Source organism: Lissotriton vulgaris, chromosome 7 (assembly GCF_964263255.1).
Source record: "Lissotriton vulgaris chromosome 7, aLisVul1.2, whole genome shotgun sequence".
Taxonomy (NCBI): Eukaryota; Metazoa; Chordata; class Amphibia; order Caudata; family Salamandridae; genus Lissotriton; species Lissotriton vulgaris.
Window position 1 is genome coordinate 948,266,340 of NC_141695.1, and position 20,666 is coordinate 948,287,005.

General features: G+C 43.4%; 1 protein-coding gene across 1 annotated transcript in view; it reads left to right on the plus strand.

The window, feature by feature from the left end:
- Window positions 1–20,666, plus strand: part of APBB3 (amyloid beta precursor protein binding family B member 3) — a 250,568-nt gene that overhangs the window by 136,209 nt on the left and 93,693 nt on the right. The window contains exons 6-7 of the mRNA XM_086931390.1: window positions 249–383; window positions 7,666–7,793. Coding sequence (XP_086787516.1) covers window positions 249–383; window positions 7,666–7,793 — 263 coding nt within the window. The remainder of the gene's footprint in view (window positions 1–248; window positions 384–7,665; window positions 7,794–20,666) is intronic.

A 20,666-nucleotide genomic window follows, 5' to 3' on the forward strand; every position in this document is an offset into this window, starting at 1 on the left:
CAGCTATTCACACAGGGTCGTAAATAGCATCCTGCCTCGGTAAAATTGATTTTGGGTTGTCATTTTGCAATGCATCCTTTTGATACATAGGGCACATCTCAAATTGCATCCCCATTTTCACACCAGTAGGTGTGCAAACTGTACTTCCTGATTTGCAAATGGCTCTTGGTTTATTTGTCCCGGCTTTCGTGAATGATTCCATGAAGCCTGCAGTAAGGAACTGTTTCCCATTAAGTCTGTTCTTTCAGTGTTTTGCAGTGCGCTCACTGGGGTGGGTAGAGATACCTGAGGAAGACCTGGCTCCAGGAAAAAGTGGCATCACTGTAAACAACTGCATCCAGCAGCTGACACACAGTAAAGGCGAGGGCAGTGATCTGAGAGAGGTGAGTATTTGTCTTCAATCCAAAAAAAAATCCATCCATTCCCTCATTATTTTTTTTGTTTTTGCTTTTGTACAGAGCACGCACTGCATTATGACAGCCACTGGCATGGACGACAAATGCGCTGATTCTGAGTTACGCAGAATTCCATGCAGGAGATCCCCAGCGGCAGTGCTTAATTTGTAAAATATTAAGTGCCAGGGCTCTGACCAGGAGGCCACAGCAGCTTGCACCACCCTTCGCCCTTGTCATTGCTGCCAAAACAACGACTAACCATCTCTCTCGCATGTAAATACAACAGTTCAGATTATTCCAGGTCCCCAAAGCAAAAGGAATTGCTGGTTAGGCCGGTATTTGCAACTTTAATGTATATTGTATTCCTAAACTATTCTTGTTCTGCTCATCTTTAAATTAGATGAGCCGCGCCACCATGTGGTGGACTGTTCCAAGTATGGTGTTGAGAATTAGGTGCCGGTGCCGAGCACCGGAAACCAATTAAGTGCTGGTGCTTAGCATCGGAAAGCCCCGGCTCAAATTAAGTACTGCTCAGTGACCGGAATTACAGTTACTGCTCTGTATCTCCGAATGGAATCCCGCACATTAAGAACTAGACCCCTCAGAATCGAGAATAAGTGTGCAGACACAGAATTACCATGCTGAATTCCAGGTTATTTGCTGTCCGAGGCATTTAATACTCCCATATACCCCCTGCCCATTTACCAGCTGCCTGGAGCAGATGGTATATGCGATCAGTGGCTTCCCTGCAGGGTGAAGGGGGCTGAGATGCTAGTGGGAGGGAAAGGGATGAATAGTTTAGGGAGGGGGAGCCAGAGAAAAACGTTGTCAGGCTGCAGCCAAAGCCTCATGTGATTTTACCAGATCATGTTCCTGAACAAGGGAAGACCAAGTGCAGGAGCATGAGCCAGCCGTGACCAGGTGCAGTGGAATTACATACAGTAAATCTGCTCCACTCAGTAGAGGCTGCTACAGTTTGGGGCTAGTTGGGTGGGGGTTTGGGGAGTGAATGAAAAAAAAGCACTTACCTGAAACGGCCGGCTGCTGCCTCTCCTCCGCCCTCGTCCTCTTCCTTCTCCCTTTGTTGGCTTCTTCTTGTCCTTCCTGTCCCGGCCTGCGCCAATCACAACGCTGTTGTGATTGGTCTGAGTGCCGTGGATTGGCAATCAGATGGGTAGAGGGAACCTGTGCATGTTCCTCACCAGGCTGTGTAATGAAGCCTGGTGGCAATATACAAAGCGCGCATGACTTCTTAGCCAGTCCAAGAAGGCCGGCCAAACAGTCATGAGCACTTAGGTAGTGCAAACCACTGCTCCCCCTGCTCTGGCCAGCCCTGCCCCACCCTGCCACTAACTTCAATAGGAAAAATAAAATGATATTAACGTTATCATTTTCATTTTTCTTTTGAGCCACTGGCTCCACCTGACTTATTATTGGGGTGAATGAGGGACGGGTATCCATAGCAGGTGCTACCTCTTGCTTGGTCTATGGGAACTCTTGCACTGCCTCTCTGGTCCCAGAGGTGATAACATCAGCAACGGGAATGAAAAGCATTATTCTAAGAGCCCTGTTTACTTTTGGTTATTTACTTCGAGACTTGCGATCAATGGAGCCCTTCAGCAGCAAATAAAAAGCTGTGATGGCTAATCATGGGTCGAAGCGTCATCCTGTGACACCACAGGAGGTCAAATTATGTAGAAAATTAATTCTGCTCTCCCAGGGCACTTAGTGAATCGATGTCTGTTCCTTCACAGTGCTTTTATGGGAGAGAGGAGGAGTAAAATCTCTTTCTTTCACGGTCAAAGGCTCAGCACCCAGACTAAACTATGCTTTTGACTGTTGTGTCCCACAGAGATTCACTGTAAAGTTCATGTATATTTAATGACAAATATTTAAAAATAGCTCTTTCCACTTACAAGATTTTAGCTGTAACATTTTTAGGAACCATATTTTTTTCCCAAAGAGCTAGGAGTGCAGCCTGGTGTAGGCAACATCTAAGTGGGAAGAGAGATGCAAGGCAGTTCTGTGATCTTACCAATAAATTAATTAAGGGCTAAACATTTTGGGCCTTATTTATGGGAAGTGTTGCATTGCTGCGACAAAGAAGCAATGCAGCACTTCTCAGTGTGCCCTCCTTGCGGCACCATTGATGCGTCATATTTACTGTATGACGCATCATGTCACAAGGAATGACAGATACGTCAGTATAACCCTGGTACTGCTTGACCTCTCGGCGGCCTTTGATACCGTCGACCTCGGGATCTAGGCCGACAGGGTCGAAGAGGCTGGCATTAGGGGCCCAGCTCTCTGCTGGATCAAATCCTTTCTAAACAACTGCTCTCAGGCAGTCCGCTCCGGCCCATTCACTGCCCCCAAGCTAAAAACAACTTGTGGGGTCCCACAGGGCTCGTCCCTCTCCCCCACCTGTTCAATATCTACCTTCACCCACTAATAAGCGCCCTTAAGGAGAGAAGAATCACCATTTTCAACTATGCTGATGATCTCCAACTCCTCTTCCAGATCGACAACTCCCCTCAGTCGATATCTGACTTCAAAGACACAATGACTTTCATCCACCAATAGATGGATCACAACCATTTAAAACTGAACCTCAGCAAAACCGAACTTATACTCCGCCCCAGGGTAAGTCATGCGCTATATAAGCTTCATACACACACATACACACACACACAAACTCATTGGGGCCCACACTACTGGCCAAGCAACCTAGGCCCCCCACCCTCTTCCGCCATCTCAATAAAAAGCCTTGGGGTTATCATAAGCAACGACCTGTCCCTCAAAGCTCACATAGGCACCGTGATTTCCACCTACTTCCTGCAATTACGCAAAATCAGGAAAATAAGCAGGCTTTTATCCCAAACTGCACTGATCCAGGTCATGATAGCCCTGGTTTTATCCTGGCTTGACTATGCAAACGCCACCTTTCTGGGACTCCCAATTGGACTAACCAAACGACTACAACTAGTGCACAATCAAGCGGCTAGACTATTTATCACAACCCAGAGAGCAACATGACTCCCCTCTCCTAAAAAACTGCACTGGTTACCTATACCCCAGCGTTGTACCTTTATAATCGTCTGCCTGGTGTACAAATCCCTAAACAATCACAGCCCCAAATTTATCACTGACCGCATTTCCCGTTATACACCCTCGCGCAACCTCCGCTCAGCCCATCTCCACCTCCTCACAGTACCCACCTTCAAACTCAGCTGCGGTCGGTAGTGGGAGTACCTGCAGGGCGGTGACGTGGGGAGGGGGAGGGGCAGGGTGGAGGGTAATAATGTATAGGATTATGGTGCTTTACAGGTAAGTAATCATGTAAATAAATAAAACGAATTTTGTTGCGTGCACTGCATTCCCAAATGCCATGCAGTGTGCGCAACGAAATTCGTTATATTTATTTATTTATATGTTTATTACCTGTAAAGTTCCGTAATCCATAGATGATTACTCCCCACCCTGCCCCTCCCCCTCCCCACGTCACCGCCCTGCAGGTACTCCCACTACGACCGCGGCTGTTCAAACTGAAGCGGCAAGGGGGCTGCAGGTTCGCAACCCTTGCCCCTTGACTATGGAACTCCATCCCAGTGGAAATCAGATTAAGCACAAACCTTATCAAATTCAGAAAGTCTCTCAAAACATGGCTTTTCTCATGCGTTATAATTAATCATTTCGAACTGGCGATCCCTCTCCTCATCAGCGCCAAAAAAACATCCGGTGAACGAGAGCTCTAAAAAACCCTTCTAACATACCATAACATAACATAACAAAACTGTTGTATTTGTCGGCGCAAAACTGAAGCCTTGCTGGAGTTGTGTGTAAGATATTGATGCAGTAGTGTCCTAGAAAATCTTATAGGTTTCAACGTGCCACTTCTGCAAGGCTTTTTGCGGAGTAGCACCCACCCTGCATACATTATACCTGGTGCAGGTATAATGAGGTGCAGGGATTTACAAAGTGATGCATCTGCCTAGCTGTATCACTTTGTAAATAGGGCACAATGTGGCACATTTTTTATGCCACCGGTGCCACACAAAAAGGGGCACACCGGCAGCGTAAAAGTATCACAAGGGCTCATAAATAAGCTCCTTTATTTCTTCTTGGTGCACAAATTAAGAATACTTTTTGTTAATTTATGTCATTTCATGTCATGTTGTGTTATGTTATGTGTGTTATATTATGTTTTCCAACGTGATTACCAATTGACATTATAATGTATTGAATAGGATCCATCCAATCCTGTATAGTCCCCACCTGTTCAATAGTGCCAGGTATACACAGGGACATTCATAAATAAACAAAATAGTTTTGTGTTTGATTTGAAAATATGCGTATAAAAAGATGAAAAACAAGATATATTGGTGAACAAGGATTGACAAAGCCAAGAGGTCTGGAATTGGCAGCCAGCTTTTAGGCTTTGGCAGTTCCTGTTTTGTTCTGTCATGGTTTGTGCAAAACCTTTTTTGTTGGGAAAGCAGCAGGCTCTCATCAATCTGAAAACGTTATTAGCTAAACATATTTTTAGTGCAAAAAAACAACAGAAAATTGGCCCTGAAACCTGAAATGCCCTTCCCCTACATCTTCGTGCAGAACAAAACCACAAGAGATTTTACGAACTACTGAAAACTTAGCTCTTCCAGCTCTAACAAGTGACCACTCACAGTATAGTATATCTGAGTATTCCGCTGGCGCTGCGAGACCTACGGGTGATACACGCGCCTGACAAATACCAATATATAATACAAAATACAATACAAAAAACAGTTTCAACAGACACAATCTGACATGGTATGAAATAGAAGTTGTCAGATAAACAAAGGACACTCCAAGGGGAATTTACATTATTAGCAGAAGACAGGAACTGATAAAGCTGGAAAAGTGCCCCATGCTCAATTTGGAAGAGCTGTTAGAAATGGGCTTGCTGTCATATCAGACTCTAAACACAAAGGATACACCAAAATAATAAAGTTAAAAAAAACTTTCTAACTGAACAGAACTACCTTATGTGCAGATGTGCTCCTTTTGAAAGAGCAACATGCAGTCAATCAAAGTCAAGTTAGCCAGTGACTGAAGTGGGCTGACCTCCTTTCCTGGTGCTGCATGTTGTTGTGGGCAGAAGCAAAATATGAACGACACAACACCAATTGATGAGGACAGCTGGTTGAAACCCCTTTCATTCATTATATTCATTATATTATGCATGTATTTTATTTAATATCAAAATGACTTGCCTAAAGCCAGACCTAAGAATTAGAGAAAGACACCAACACTTAACAATCAGCCTGGTCTTAAGGCAACTGAGCTGTGTCACTTTTTCTGTATGATGACAAACTGATTATTAGTATATCAGTTGGTAATAAGGCCTCGTTACTGGCATAATAGTTGCCTGATGGGAACATTTTACTGGAACCATAAGTGTCTACGGTTTAAAGCTGGCTGTGACACATATGATATATTCCATCTCTATTCAATATAGTGACCTTACACAGTATACAGACATCTCAAAAGTTTTACAACTATTACGTAGGTGCACATTTTTTTTAATTCTTTTCGCCTTTTCCTGGTGCCAAATAAAATAAATGTGAAAAATCCTAGTTGTGTTTTTTTCTTTACAGAATGTAGAAATGCCAGTAAGATTAAAAAAAAAAAACAGTGAGAGTAAAATGCGCAGACAAATAAATGACAAATATCCATGAGGCACGCTTGTAAATAATACATGCACATATATGTTAACCTAATTTCTTGGCTGATGAATAAAGATTGGCTGAAAAAGCAGATGCACAGACATTAAGCAGTAAAGTTAGTAGGATCAAAAATGCTGTGACTTTTTCTTCAAAGTTCTAAAGTTCATTTCATCTCGAAAAAGCCACGGTAGAGTTCCATTTTGTAAGGCTCAGCAAGTGAAATAATTCATTACAATAGTATTTTTAGGGGTACGGCCTATGGCTGAGCTGGGGGTAATAGAGAGTTTTTGAAGTCCACTGTAGTGGTGCAATCAAGCGAAAGGAATAGTGTAAGCAGTTTTGTTGGCATCAATTACAATGTTTGTGGCAAAAGTTTGCTGTTTTGCCGCCTGTTGAAGAGCTTCATGGGAGCCCCTTAGCAAAGTGACTCGGAGCCAAAGTTGAAAAGATGTTTCCAAGGGACTTGACTGCCCGGTGCCAGCTAAGTGCACCACCCTTACACTGTTACCATCTGTCTTAAGTTACTTTATTTTAAAAAAAACTTTTTTTTTATCTCGACACACTTTAAGAAAAATTCATTTCGATTTTGAATAGGAGCTCAATAATAGAAGGCTATATTATAGCAAATAATACACATATTGTAAAATAGAAAATAGGAAAAATATTTTCAATCTTTCCAAAAGCAATTGCCAACATGTGCTCAACAAATTTACGCCCACTTACTTAAACAGTAAAAGAAGGCACTTACTCCATGTGGCACAATCATATAATTCATATTTGAGGATGTTTAATCATTTATTGCAAAAATGTGTACTGATATTAAAGTAACAAAAGTAAAAAGTTTATATTGTTATAATTCAACAAAGAATGTAATATTTACACCAATCTATCTATTCTATAATTATATCGAATTTATTAATAAGCTAATATTGTTTGCTAAAAAAAAACTCTTGCGCTGTTTACATACAAGATAAGTTTTTCTTAGTCTTATACCTTGAAAATACAATACTTGTTAGTTCTTTATCAGAACACTGAAGAACATGATGGGTTTTAAATCAGACCACAAATGAATCTTTAGAAGAAACCTTTGTAAAGTGCATCTTGTTAGTGAAATCCTTCCTATGGGTACCCTGGTTCCACAAACGAGTCCAACATCTAGGGCAAATAGGCCTTCCCTTTATTAGCACTTGGAATAGTCTTGGGAGAGCTAATCTCCAGCCATATTTTCTTCTAGGGCTTGGTGGGATTTTAGGCTCTTGGGCTCTGGACTCCTCTTACTCACATGCAGGACTCTCAGGATTCTAGATCCTTCAGAAAGAAAGAAACACTGACAGCCTTGGGTAGTAGTTACTGCTGTAGACAACTTTTGCATTTGATCCTTTAGTGAGAAAGTGCAGTCAGACACTGCCAAAGGTTTTTAAAACAATGATAGAATAATACAGCATATAAATCATCGCCAAAAGTACTTACCTGGTCCATTTCCTATTACTCTCAAACTCATTGTAAGCTTTGTGGTTGTTTGGGAGAAAGTACATAATATATGAGCTGCTCCTCTGTCTCCTAAGGGCCAGAACATGGTGATGATCCTTAAGAAAGACACGATGAGCCTGGTGGACCCCCTCGACCACAGTCTGATACACAGCCAACCAATCGTCAACATCCGGGTGTGGGGCGTTGGCTGCAATAATGGCAGGTAAGTGCCTCTTCAGCCCATTACTGTATACAAATGAAGGTATTAGATCCTACTACTGATCAGCCCGGATCTAAACAATTGAAAAACAGAACGAAATAGCTGATCAGGATTGTTTAAAGAGAATTCAAGGTCCACATACCCAAACCGTACTGCGAAGCAATGGTTATATATTCCAAACAAATTTATTGTCATTTAGAATCAATTTGCATTAGTTCATCAGAAACATGACATGAAAAAGGGACTTTCTATCAAAACAGTCAGTTCAAAAACATGCAAGAATATATACAATATATACAAATATACAGACATTTAAGGTAAGTACTCAAGATGGAGTGACACCAACAGAAAACACTTGAAACCAGTTACATTGCAAAGTAATCACAATCATAAATCACCTTTACAGAAAAAACACAGTTTACACGTAAAGAAAACCAGTCCTTTGACTAGAAAACCAGTAGACAGGCGGATCTAGAATGGGTTTGCCTGCCTGTCTCAAAACACCTGTGGTAGAGTATTATATAGATTGACAGCAAGGGCCCACACGAGTGGTATTAGTTAGTCCCTAGCTGCACCCTTCTTTCTTGACACAGGCTGGGGGTCAACGTGTTTCGAACCGTGAAAAGTATGGGTTCTCCTCAGGACTGGGACTGGGTAAGAGTTTACCTGAAAAAAGAATTAGGGGGTGGTGTCATAAACTGTATGTATTCCTAGTATTGTCATATTCAGAGATTCCTCTCTGTCTCTCTACCAAAGGATAAAAGGAAATTTACGTTATCAGCAAGCACAGAGGCTGCACAGGGGAAAATAGGTTGAACATCAGGTACGTGTTCTGAAAGAGCAAGAGTGGAGGCATTCAGAACTGTAAACAGCATAGTTGGCGTGCTGGTACACAGGCGGGTTTGAGGGGAAAACAAAGACCAACTACCTGTATGAGGTAACAAGGTGTCCGGATCCAGAGCGCCCACGGCGCGGTACGCAGTTCAGGAGGCGACTCGCATGTTCTTTATTATTTTCTGGGAAGGCTGGGTGGCAGAACAGGGAAAAGAAGGACAGCACTTTGATGGGCAGTGGGAATCGAGCGAGTCAGGTTTGTAGTAAAATGGTACAGAGAGTCAATTATCGCACGAACGAATATATAACCATTGCCACGCAGTAGGGTTTGGCTGTGTGGACCTTGAATTCTCTTTAAACAATCCTGATCAGCTATTTCGTTCTGTTTTTCAATTCTTCAGCCCATTAGCCACAAATATAGATGCAGCAATATTTCTACTCACTGTATTCCAGCCTTAAAGCCAGCAGGTAGTGCGGTTTGCAACAATTCTTCAGGAACTGCCGTAATTGTTAGTAGGTTTGTTATTTTAAATTCTCCGGGTGAATCGATGTACAATGGAGATGGTAAGGGGGATGTGTTTTTAAACAGAATAATATAATGAAGTGTTATGTGTCTGTATACAACAAGAATATCCTGGGTCTCCCAGTGAAGTATTCTAAAAATAATTCTGCCAAAGAAAATATTACTTCTCAAACTGGTCGAAAACACTGCAATTAATCTAGCGCTGAGAGGTTTCTAGACATGTCATACAGAGCTGCAGGGACATAAAGTGGCAAGCCCAAAATCACACTGTTAAGAAGAGACTCCACACAAGAGTCTCTTGACAACCACTAGAGTGAGCTCACCACTAGAGTGAGCTCACCAACATAACACACACAATATAGTTTGTTGCGGAAATCAGGTCTAGAAATCAAGCTTTTTGGCTACATTGTTAGGAACTCAGCCGTCGGACACCATTTCAACAATAGGGTTGAATGAAATATATTTTCTGAAAAAATAACTTCAGATCAAAATTGCCCTAAAACCCTTTTTCAAGTGGTAAAAACGTTGTCAGATCCTGCAGACACTGTTCAAGTCACCTTCTTTTCACAACATCAGTGCGACAAATTAGCAAACCTTTTCCCGTACACTCGAGCATAACTGCGGTCACTCACATCCCGACCCTCCTCATTTGCTGAGCTCCTTTCAACATTTGGACAGCCTGATCTCATCGCTTCTTACTGGCACCAAATCAAGCTCACCTTTAGACCCCTGTCCACCTTTGGTATTTTGCAAGCTTGCCCCATAGTTGCTGCACCTGCTTACTCAGCTTCTGAATGCATCATATTCAGAAGGCATTGTCCCGAAATCTTGGAAGCACAGAATGGTCATACTCTTGCTGAAAAAGACAAATCTTGGCCTTTTCATCTGATCCAATTGGAGGCCAATCTGTCCTTTGCATACTTTGGGAAAAGTTCTGGAAAAAAACATGAATAAACAGCTCATGTTGTATACAGAACTAAGTGGCATGCTTCACCCTCGCAATCGGGCATCAGAGCAGGCTCTATAGCACGGAGTCAGTTCTTTTCTGCGTCACTGAATATCTAAGGCACCAGTTAGATACTAGTGATACAACTGCTTTCTACTTCTTAGATCTTAGTACCGCATTTGACACAGTTAACTATAACACTCTTCTACAAAGATTAGAAGAGATGGGTGTGCAGGGCAAGGCCTTGTCCTGGCTAGGTTCTTTCCTGCAGGACTGTGTCTTCCAGACACACACTTATCAGCATCGCTCAAGCCTTACCATTATCATCTGGCATGCCTTAGGGCTCCACCCTCAGGCTGACCCTTTTCAATCTTGGCCACTTGCAGGGACTGTGGAAAGTTGTAGTCTCACAATCTTTGTATACTCTGAGGACATCCAGATTGTGGTCCCCCTGTCATCACAGGAGAATCAGAGTGCTATGCCTTACACAAGTTTCATCTTGGATGAACGCTAACTCCCTTAATTTGAATGGGGATAAGACTGAGATCCTGTTGGTTTTCAACCTCCCCCACCTTTCGGTACCTCAGCTTGGCCCGAGCTATGGGTAATAATCGAACACCAGTATCTGTGGTTAAGAGGCTTGGACACCAGTACCTGTGGTTAAGAGTCTTGGGGGCATATGTACAAGGGAAGTCACCTTCAGAAACGGAGGGCTGCACCATATTTACAAGAATATGGTGCAGACCTGTGTTTACCCCTGCACTGGCGCTACACTTAGCAGCCTTACGTGTCTGCGTTGGGGGAAGATTGTTTATGTGCAGGAAGGCCCCGTTCCTGCACATAAACAATCTTTAAATGCCTTTTTGTAACTACTATGTGTGCTGCTTAATGCAGCACACATAGAAGTTGCAAAACAGCATTTAAAAAAATGATTGTTTATGTGCAGGAAGGGGGACCTTCCTTTACATAAACTATCATTGGCCTATTGCTGTTTTCATGTGTGCTGCACAAGGCAGCACACATGAAAACAGCAAAAACAAGGAGAAAATAAACATTTCTTCTTCTTGTGCCAGGGTAAGACCAGGTTTTCCCTGGTCTTAATTCAGGTACTGCCTCCTATTTATGCCTCCCTTGTAAATAGGAGGCAGCGTCAGAAACATTGGGTGTTGTGGTGGAACACCCCCAGCAACACCCATTGCCCTCCGCTTTCAAGCTAAGCATAACATGAAAGGGGGCCTTATTTACAAGGTAGCGTTGAGCCACATTAAGTGGATTAAAGCTGCCTTGGAAATAAGGCGATGCACCTATCGCCACAGGAACATCGCGAAAAGTGACGTTCACATGATTAGAGGGGCTTGTACATATGCCCCTTGGTGTTTGGCTGGATGACAGGTTGTCTATGAGTCATCAAATTAACAAGGTCGCTTCCACCTGTTTTGGTATTCTAAGATGCCTTAGGAAAATTCTTAGAAGTCTTCCTGTCTCAGCCCAAAGAACAGTAATCCAGGCCTTGATTAACTCCAGGCTGGATTATGATAATATTCTCTATCCAGCCGCTCTGAAGATCCTGCTTAAGCGACTTCATAAAGTGCAAAACACATCCACAAGACTTTCACTACACCCTTCTAAATTTACGTCGACAGCCAGCGTTTTCCAAGATCTTCACTGGCTACCAATTGAACAATGAGTGCAATTTAAAGCACTATGCTACGTGCATGAATGTTTCTCTAATTCTGACCCCATCTTTCTCAGATCCTTGGTGTCACCACATAAACATAGTCATTCTTTGCGCTCAAGCAATCTTTATACTTTTTGTAATCCCCAGAGTAAAGCAATCTCAGCAATGAGGTTGAGCTATTTTCTATTTAGGTCCTAAGCTGTGGAACTCCTTCACCCTGTCTAGGAGAGTATGTTGCTCTCTTTTGGTTTTTTGCAAACTGCTAAAAACCTGCTCTGTGATAGAGAAAGCATGACTTGAGGTATAACAAGGAGCATAGCGCTGGGAAACCAATTTTGGGTAGCCATGGGTAGCCATGCGCTTTACAAATCTCTATACTAATTATAATAATAATAACAGTAGATGAGTTTCCACGAACAAAATAAGTAGATTAAAGGCCCACAGAGATCAGATTTTTCATTTGCTGTTTCACAGAATGATTATAATCACTCCTGAAATGTAAGGGGGCTTAACAAGTCTGATGACCTCATGTGGAGAACAGATTTCACTTGCACTGTTAGAGCATTGCACTCATGGAGCACTGCAATGATAGAACAACTATGTGGAAAAAATGAAGGGGCATATTGACAAGCCCCTATCGCCACCACAACCTCACTTTTTAGGTCTCGGCTGGTGAAAGCAGCGAGCATACGCTGCTCTCGTCATACGAGAGCTTCTTGGAATCAATAAATATTCCAAAGCTCTCGGAGGCGGAGTTGTAGCCCCGCCCATCTTCCTCATTTGCTGGCGTCATCTTCTATGCAAAATGCTGGCATCTGATTCTTAGTCCCTCCTTGTTGCTGCCTTGTCTCCTTTTGGCTCTGCCCACCGGGATTGGATCGTTTACTGGCGGTGTGACACTCTCTCCTTCATTAGTCCCTACGCACTTTTTTATTCTCATTCGGCTTTGGAAAGGTCAGCCGCGTGTTTACTTTTGCATCGCGCTTTCACTTAAAAGCGAAGCAAAACTAATCACGCGGCTACCTTTGCGGTACCGCGCTTGTTTCATCCCGACGGTTGAGTCTTCCTCTGTCTAATTCGAGCCTGTGACTTGCTGGTCGTCTCTTTTTTGAGGTAACCGATACACTATCCCACCGATCTATCTCGGATAACGTTTGGAGTTCTCGTTTGTGTATTGATGTGATAATGGAATGCTCTTTCTCTGGCATGGCTGCGCTTTGAAACTCTTCAGGAAGACAGGTTGTCTTACTTCCCTTTGGATCTGGTTCTACCCCACCATCTCGACTGGCACTTTCTCCAGCTAGCCCTGGTCTCAGCTCCCGTCTAATGCTACGCAAGTTGTTGAGCAATATGACCGCAAAGTACCACTAGACCTTGAAGAAATAACGATATGACACTAACTACCGCTGTGCTGCAGCGCCTTTAAGCTCTACACATCAGGTGCTACTTTCCAACTATCATCTGGCACTTTTTTCACAACCCCAGACTGACGAAAGGTTCAATCAACAAGTTGTATTTCAAACCAGCAGTTTGCATGCATAACTCAGCAGCTGGTGAACTAACCCGCTGAGCTACCTAGCAGGTAAAATTTTAGCTGAGTTTTTGAAGTGGTACCGGGACAGTCGCTCTACCCACTTTTAAGGAACTGGGATTGTGGTTCACTGGGCCTAGGAGGTCCTGGAAAGGAATGACCCGGTACAGGGCATCATGAACTTGCCCTGTTTGCTGGAAACCCCTGTGGTCTCCTGCAGCCGGCGCCTCTCGTTTTTACCATGCATGTGAGGATGGGGCCATCGGCGGCTACCCAGGACCCCGGAACACCGCATGCTACTGTGACTGGACACCGTGGATATGGTCCCTGTTTTGGGGGAGTGTGGTCAGCTCTGTGTGGAGTTCTTTCAACCTGGCCTCTTCGTTGTCCTCCTCATCCACGAACTCGCAACATGACCGTCACTACCACGGGACCAAGCAACACTCCGTGTCCATCTTGATCTACCGCTCGCCCGTCTCCCTGTGCGGGAGCCATGATGCTTACCACACGCTCTCTTCAATTCGCCTTTCTGGGAAGAAGGGTGGGCGCGCGCAGTCCGAAATGGTTAGCGTTCTGTTAGTGGGGGGACCTTGATCATATTTTACATACAAATTGTTGGAAAACAGAACATTTATCTGGATGTGGGAATCCCCACTGGGCTGGCTTGTACCAGGAGTGTACGAAAATTAAATGAAATGAAAAGTGGATTTTCTATAGCGCAGCTGCCACGCCTACCGGACTCTCCTGGCGCTGTGAGTGACAAGAATCAGCTGTATAGAACAGAACCTAGATAAGGTCTAGACAGCAGGCCTCCGATATTCCAAAGATTCACGTCTTTAATGCTTTTCTGAACTGCCCCTCCTGTTCAATTACTCTAAGTTTTTTTGGCATACTATTCCAGGCCTTTGCTCCCAGAACAGTGGCTGATCTTCCGCCGCTGGTAGCTAATTTAAACCGCGGCACCTTGAGCAGGCTTGCAGTGCTGGATCTCAATGTTCTTACAGTGGTATAAGGCCTAAATCTTACTGAAAGATATGTTGGGCCCAGGAGACGATGTGCTCTAAAAGTCGTCAGTAAATGTTTGAACAGAATTCTTTTATGGACTGGAAGCCAATGGAGGGTCTTCAATGCAGCCGAAGACGACGCCCTACGTGGCTGTCCTAGGACCAGTCTGGCTGCAGTGTGCTGGACTACCTGTAGTGTCCTCAGGATGGTTTTGTTAATTCCTGCAAGGAGACTATTACAGTAGTCCAGCCACAATAATATGAGAGCCACCGCCACTGTCTTCTTAGCGGCCAGTGGGATCAGATTGAAAAACTTTGTCAAGGTTTTTATAAACCCGAAACAGGTCCTGTTTATTTTCAGGACATGGGGTATAAATGAAAGGGCAGAATCAAACCACCCGTCTAGAATTTTTGCAACTTCCACCGTTGATGGAGCGGCTGTGGTATTATCTGGCCACCAGTCCTTTGGCTGGAAAAGGTTGTTTTTGCAGATGGGTAGTAATTCTGTTTTATCAGAGTTACAGCAGAGATGGTTATTTTTCATCCATTTTATTACTGCTGTAAAACAAGATTTGAAGTTTTCTTCCACATCAGTAGAATTCTTGTCTAAAGACAGGATCAATTGGGTATCGTCGGCATACGACGTGATTTCGATCCCATAGTTCGAAATCAATGAGGTAAGAGGGGCCATATATATGTTAAATAAGAGAGGACTTAAAGAAACCCCCTGTGGCACACCAGTGGAGATGGCTTGTGCTGGTGACAGGAAGGATACCTGCAAAATCCCCTGCTTCCTATTTGACAGGAAAGATGTAATCCATGCCAATGCAGAATCGGATATGCCGCAAGATCTCAATCTGGCTAGCAGGATGTTATGTGAGATGGAATCAAACGCTGCAGACAAGTCTAAAAGAATTAGGACTGCCTTCTTGCCATCATCCATTATAAATTTAATGGTGTCTGATATCTCAAGTCTCGGTCGAATGTTTTGATCGAAAACCGGATTGTCGGGGATGGAAAATCTGTGCTGACTCTGAGTAACTAGAGAGTTCCTTGTATACTATTTTCTCTGTAATCTTACCTTTAATAGGTAAGAGAGATATGGGCCTGTAATTAGTAAGATTTGAGGGATCGATGTTCAATTTTGTCTTCAAGGGTTTTACTGTAGCAAATTTGCACTCATCTGGCACAGTACCCGTAGCAAGTGATGAATTCACAATATCATTGATCACCGGGTTGACAATGTCAATGATATCGTGTAATAACATCGGAGAGCAGGAGTCAAGTGGAGAGCCCAATTTACAGGCCAATATTGCCTCCTTGGTCTGGGAGAGCGTGGCCAGTTTAAAGGCTTGGAGGCCAGGTCTATCATCTCCTTTTTCAGACACCTGTCCCTCAATAAGCTCCGAGTAGTCCTGAGTCACAAAGTTCTTTTGAATGGCCTTGATCTTATCTTCAAAGAATGTTGCTATTTCATCACATAGCTTCTGTGAGGGAGGGATTTCTACATGTACGCCCTTGGGATCTGTAAAGGATTTTACAATTGTAAAAATCTGGTTTTGATTATGCTTTGCCAGGGTTATTTGATTAGGAAAATATTATTTTTTTGCTGATTTAATAGCTGAATGGTATTTTTTCCTAACATTTTTAAAAGTCTGCAGGTTGAATGCATCATATCCGTTTCTCCATCTGCGTTCCAACTGTTTAGACTGCAGATGAAGTCCTTCTAGTTCTTTTGAGAACCAAGGGTCCTTATGAATTTTCCTTTTGCTCAATCTGACTGGACGCTTAGTTGGGAGCAATTCTTCACCTATAGACAATATCAAACTGTGAAACCGGCGAGAGTCTTCTCCTGGTTCTCCTATGAGAATTGGGACCTTATCTTGTGCGACTGTTTGCAAAGAGGAATTAGTAATTAGATCATACCACTCCTTCCTTGGGGCCCTTACTTCTGTCTTCCTTGCCCTACTATCCTTATCAGAAGCCACTGTCAGTAGTGGGTGTACCTGCAGGGCAGTGACGTGGGGAGGGGGAGGGGCAGGTTGGGGGGTAGTAATCTATGGATTATGGAGCTTTACAGGTAAGTAAACATATAAATAAACGAATTTAGTTGTGTGCACTGCATTCCCAAATGCGATGCAGTGCGCGCAACGAATTTCGCTTTATTTATTTATATGTTTACTTACCTGTAAAGCTCCGTAATCCATAGATTACTACCCCCCACCCGGCCCCTCCCCCTCCCCACGTCACCGCCTGGCAGGTACACCCACTACCGACCGCGGCTGCTTATCAGGAATCGGAATGTCTAATGGATTGGAGCAGTGGTCAGACCAGTCCTGTGGAATTGGATTTCCTGTCTGAAGTGCGCTAAAGTTGGTACAAACAGCATCCAGGGTATGCCCTGCCCTGTGTGTTGGTCCCTGGACTATTTGCTTCATACCCAGCAAGTTAACCATTTCCAGGAAGGATGTAACCCCTGGGCTGTCACAGCATTCTAAATGGAGATTGACATCGCCAAGTAGCGAAAAGTTTGCATATCTAAGCATAGCTTCGCTAAGTACATCTCCAAGTGAGGAATGCCTTACAGTTGCCTGGAGGGCGATATATCAAAACCCTGGAGAAGGAGAAGGAATTATTGATAGTACAGCTAATCCCCATGTGTTCTGCTCCTCTAAGTGGAGTGGTTTTCAGTGGGGTGCTATTAATCCTTTAAAATTGTGCCATACGTGTTGAAGGTGGGCGCCAATAGCACAAGTGTTACCTCAATTTGGAATGTCAGGAGTGTGCCAGCAGTGAGCTCAGAGGGTTCCGGGGGCGGGCCAAATGTTCTGGACTGGGTTGGTGCTGTTCTTTTTGGGGTTATATCTGTAGTACAACACTCTGCCCCTACGAGTGCTCGCGGTGTGCCAGGAATGTGCTAGCTGTATGACTGGCTGTGGCCAGGACTTTGCCAGAAGGTTTTTACAGGCATGCCAAGAGCGTGTCATAAGTGTGCAAGAAGGGTTATGCCTTGAGTTTAAAAGTGTGTGCCGTTACTGTGCCCGGGATGTGCCGGGCATGCGTCATGACTCTGGTAGTATTGTGCTAGAACAGGCGGGAGTTAGAAATTTACATGGAATATATTGGCGGTGTGCCAGAAGTCTCTATCAAGCATTTGCCATCTGTGGCATGGGTTGTATTAGCACTCTGCTTGAAGTGGTTATAAATGTGGGAGGATAGTGTCAGCAGTGTGGATAGGGTGTGGTAGAGTGTGCCCGCAGTGTACTAGGAGTGTGCCACGAGTGTCCAGAAATGTGCGAGGGCAGTGTCAGCAGTGTGTCAGGATTCCGTAGTCAGCGTGCGCAGTGTGCCACCTCTGTAAATAGATTGTGGCACAGGTGCAACAGCAGAGCACTTACATGTGAGCCAGGAGCGTGCTGCATTGTGCAGCACACATAGAAACAGCAAAATGCCATTGATTGTTCATGTGAAGGAAGGTGACCCTTCCTGCACATAAACAATCAATAAAAAAAAGACGTTTTGCAACTTCCATTCATGCTGCATTAAGCAGCACACATAGAAGTTACAAAATGCCAATTCAGATTGTTTATGTGCAGGAAGGTACACCTTCCTGCACATAAGCAATCTTCCCCTACAACACAGGCACCCTTTCACTATGGGGCAAGGGTGTCTGCGATGGTGCTAGGCAGCTCAAATTAGCACCAGCACCGGGGGAGGCGCAGGGCTGCACCATATTCTTGTAAATACGGTGCAACCCTGTGTTTTGGAAGTGGTGGAGCGTGGCGTGAAGCCAAGGTGGCTAACGCCGCGCTCTGCCACTCCCTAGTTAATATGCCCCAAAGTGCTTAATGAGAGCGTATACATCAAATGGGGCTGGGAAAGAAATATATCTTTGTGTCAGTCATAGACAATTGGAGGGCTATAGTCACAATATTGAAATGGAAGAAACTGTTGGGATAGAGGAAGAGAACCTGTATAACTAGTGCACTGTAGGACACGACAGATAGGATATAGATTATAGAACGAGTATAATAGCACCGTATGCTGTGGAATTTTTCTTTACTTCCTGACGGAATTTCCACAGTAAAATTAATGGGAATTTCGGTAGGAATAAAAAGGGCAACTCGTGCTCCTTGTTTTATCCATAGGAGACACTTTTCTCACTTCGCTGAACATTTATTAAAAATTCAGAGCTTTTCCTCCCATATACTTTCATCTTTTCAAACGGATTTTCCTATTTTAGCACAAAATATTTAAATACATTTTCATTTTAATTATGAATTACATATCCCCAAAATTTGTTTTTGCTGATTTGCAATGTATATTTCAGATTGTTTGGAATCCAAAATGATTTTCAATCTCATCTTCTTTTCACTCAAAATTATTATTTAATTATTTTTTGTTGAAAATTCAGTTTCTTTTTTCTGCAAATTGTTTTAGTTTTTGTAGTAGCTTTTTCCACTGAAGCTTGAGATGTTATTTGTGCTCTCTTGTGGATAGTGGGTTCGCAGGTGGAACTAGCTATCATTCATCCAAGTCAGGTGACATCAACGTAATTTGTATTTGCCTCTTGAAAAAAACACAAACACACTGTCAGAGAAGGTGTTCCCTTAATTTCTCTTCAGGCTGTGCCTGAACAAAACAGGCAAGGGTCAGATAGAAATCTGACAGAAGTATGTCATAATCTTTGTAAGGCGCAGTTATCAAATGAACAGCCCACCGCCTATGTTATAGTGTGACATGCCTTCTGGTCCTGATGCCACAGGTGGTGGTGGAGGGATTGAAGAAGCCTAGCATGACCTGGTGCATGTGAGATGTACGTGATTACAGAAAAAGTAACATTTCTGTGGGTTCTTTGATAGAGGAAGCAATGTAAAATAGTGCTCTGTATGTTATATGCATCCTATGTATGAAACATTTCATCTGCTTTGCATAAGTATTACAAGTATCAATTCCTCACCCTTTGTTTCCGAGTACGCTAAGGGCCCAACCAGGAATCCTGAACCGACTGAGTAGGGATCAATGCCTGGTGCCTTCACACGTTGCAGGGCCTTCTCTTGCCTGTACCGGGAACAAACAATTCTTATTCGAGATGATTGAGGCTTGAGACCAGCCAAGGTCCCAGCTTTCCCATCCTCATCTCATTCATGAGACAAGAGCAAAAACAGGCAGAGTTTGCGTCTTCACTTTCTGTTCTTTCTCCTGTCTGAGAGGTGAAGATCACCTCAAAAGTAAAGAATGTGGCAAAGCGAGAATGACTAAGGATAATTTTGTCATAACCAACTAGGAGTACGGCATGTGCATTTTCTCTGGCTGACAGGCAAACTGAGGGCCACATGCTTCATGCATTAAACTGGTCGCAAACAGCCCGATTTGCAGAATGGGGTCGTTTGCGACTGGTAAAATGCTTTTTGATATTTATAAAATCCAATTAGCATTTCGGTAACATGTTACCGAATCACAATTTGGAATTGCGAATACATACCGATTCTGTATTAGGAAGTGACGTGTTTAGGATGTTCCTTCATAATAACGAATTGCAGCGGTATGTCGGAATGTTTTGCGACCGAAATGCGGTTGCAAAACATTCATATTTTACCACATGTTTCAAGTAGGTGGTAACCCATTCGCAAACCAGACGGGGGCCCAAGGGACCCCTTCCCTGTGGTGAATGTTGGTAAAAATGTTTTTAAGAGCAGGCAGTGGTCCCACGGTCCGCTCCCTGCTCATAAAAATGCAAAGAAAACTTAAAGTTTTTCTTTTTTAAACGCAACCCATTTTCCTTTAAGGACAACAAACTCCATTAAAAAATATATATTACTTTATTTAAAAGCAGTACCAGATATGGTGATCTGCTGACCCCAGTAGGCCACCATCTCTGTGATTTTAGTGATTCCTAATCATTTAGGAGCCTTTAAAGGCCAGCAGCCTTATTCTTTGGAATCTTGCATGTCCCTCTAACACTTCCTCACAAATAAAGAAAATCCTAGAAGACTTCCCTATGGTGACGAAGAATGATCAATGGATAACTTTGTCAATCAACCAGCATAAATGTCGGTTAAGTGCTGGACCCTTTCATTCACTTGTATATAAGATCTAAGGGTGTCAACAACCTCCCAAAAGGGGGTATTAACGACCAGACAAAAAGCGCTGCTAACTTTTAATACACTAACCTGATCTAGTTGACCCCAGGCCTCCTTCCTGATGGCTTCTTTTTTCTCTTTATTAGCCTTCATATATCTAAGTCTACTTAAAGACACCTCAGTACCAAACCGGGGTATTTGTTTAAGAGCATAAATAAGGTTATGACGAGCAAGAGAAACAAGCAAGATCAAACCACTTAGGAGGTTTTATTCAATT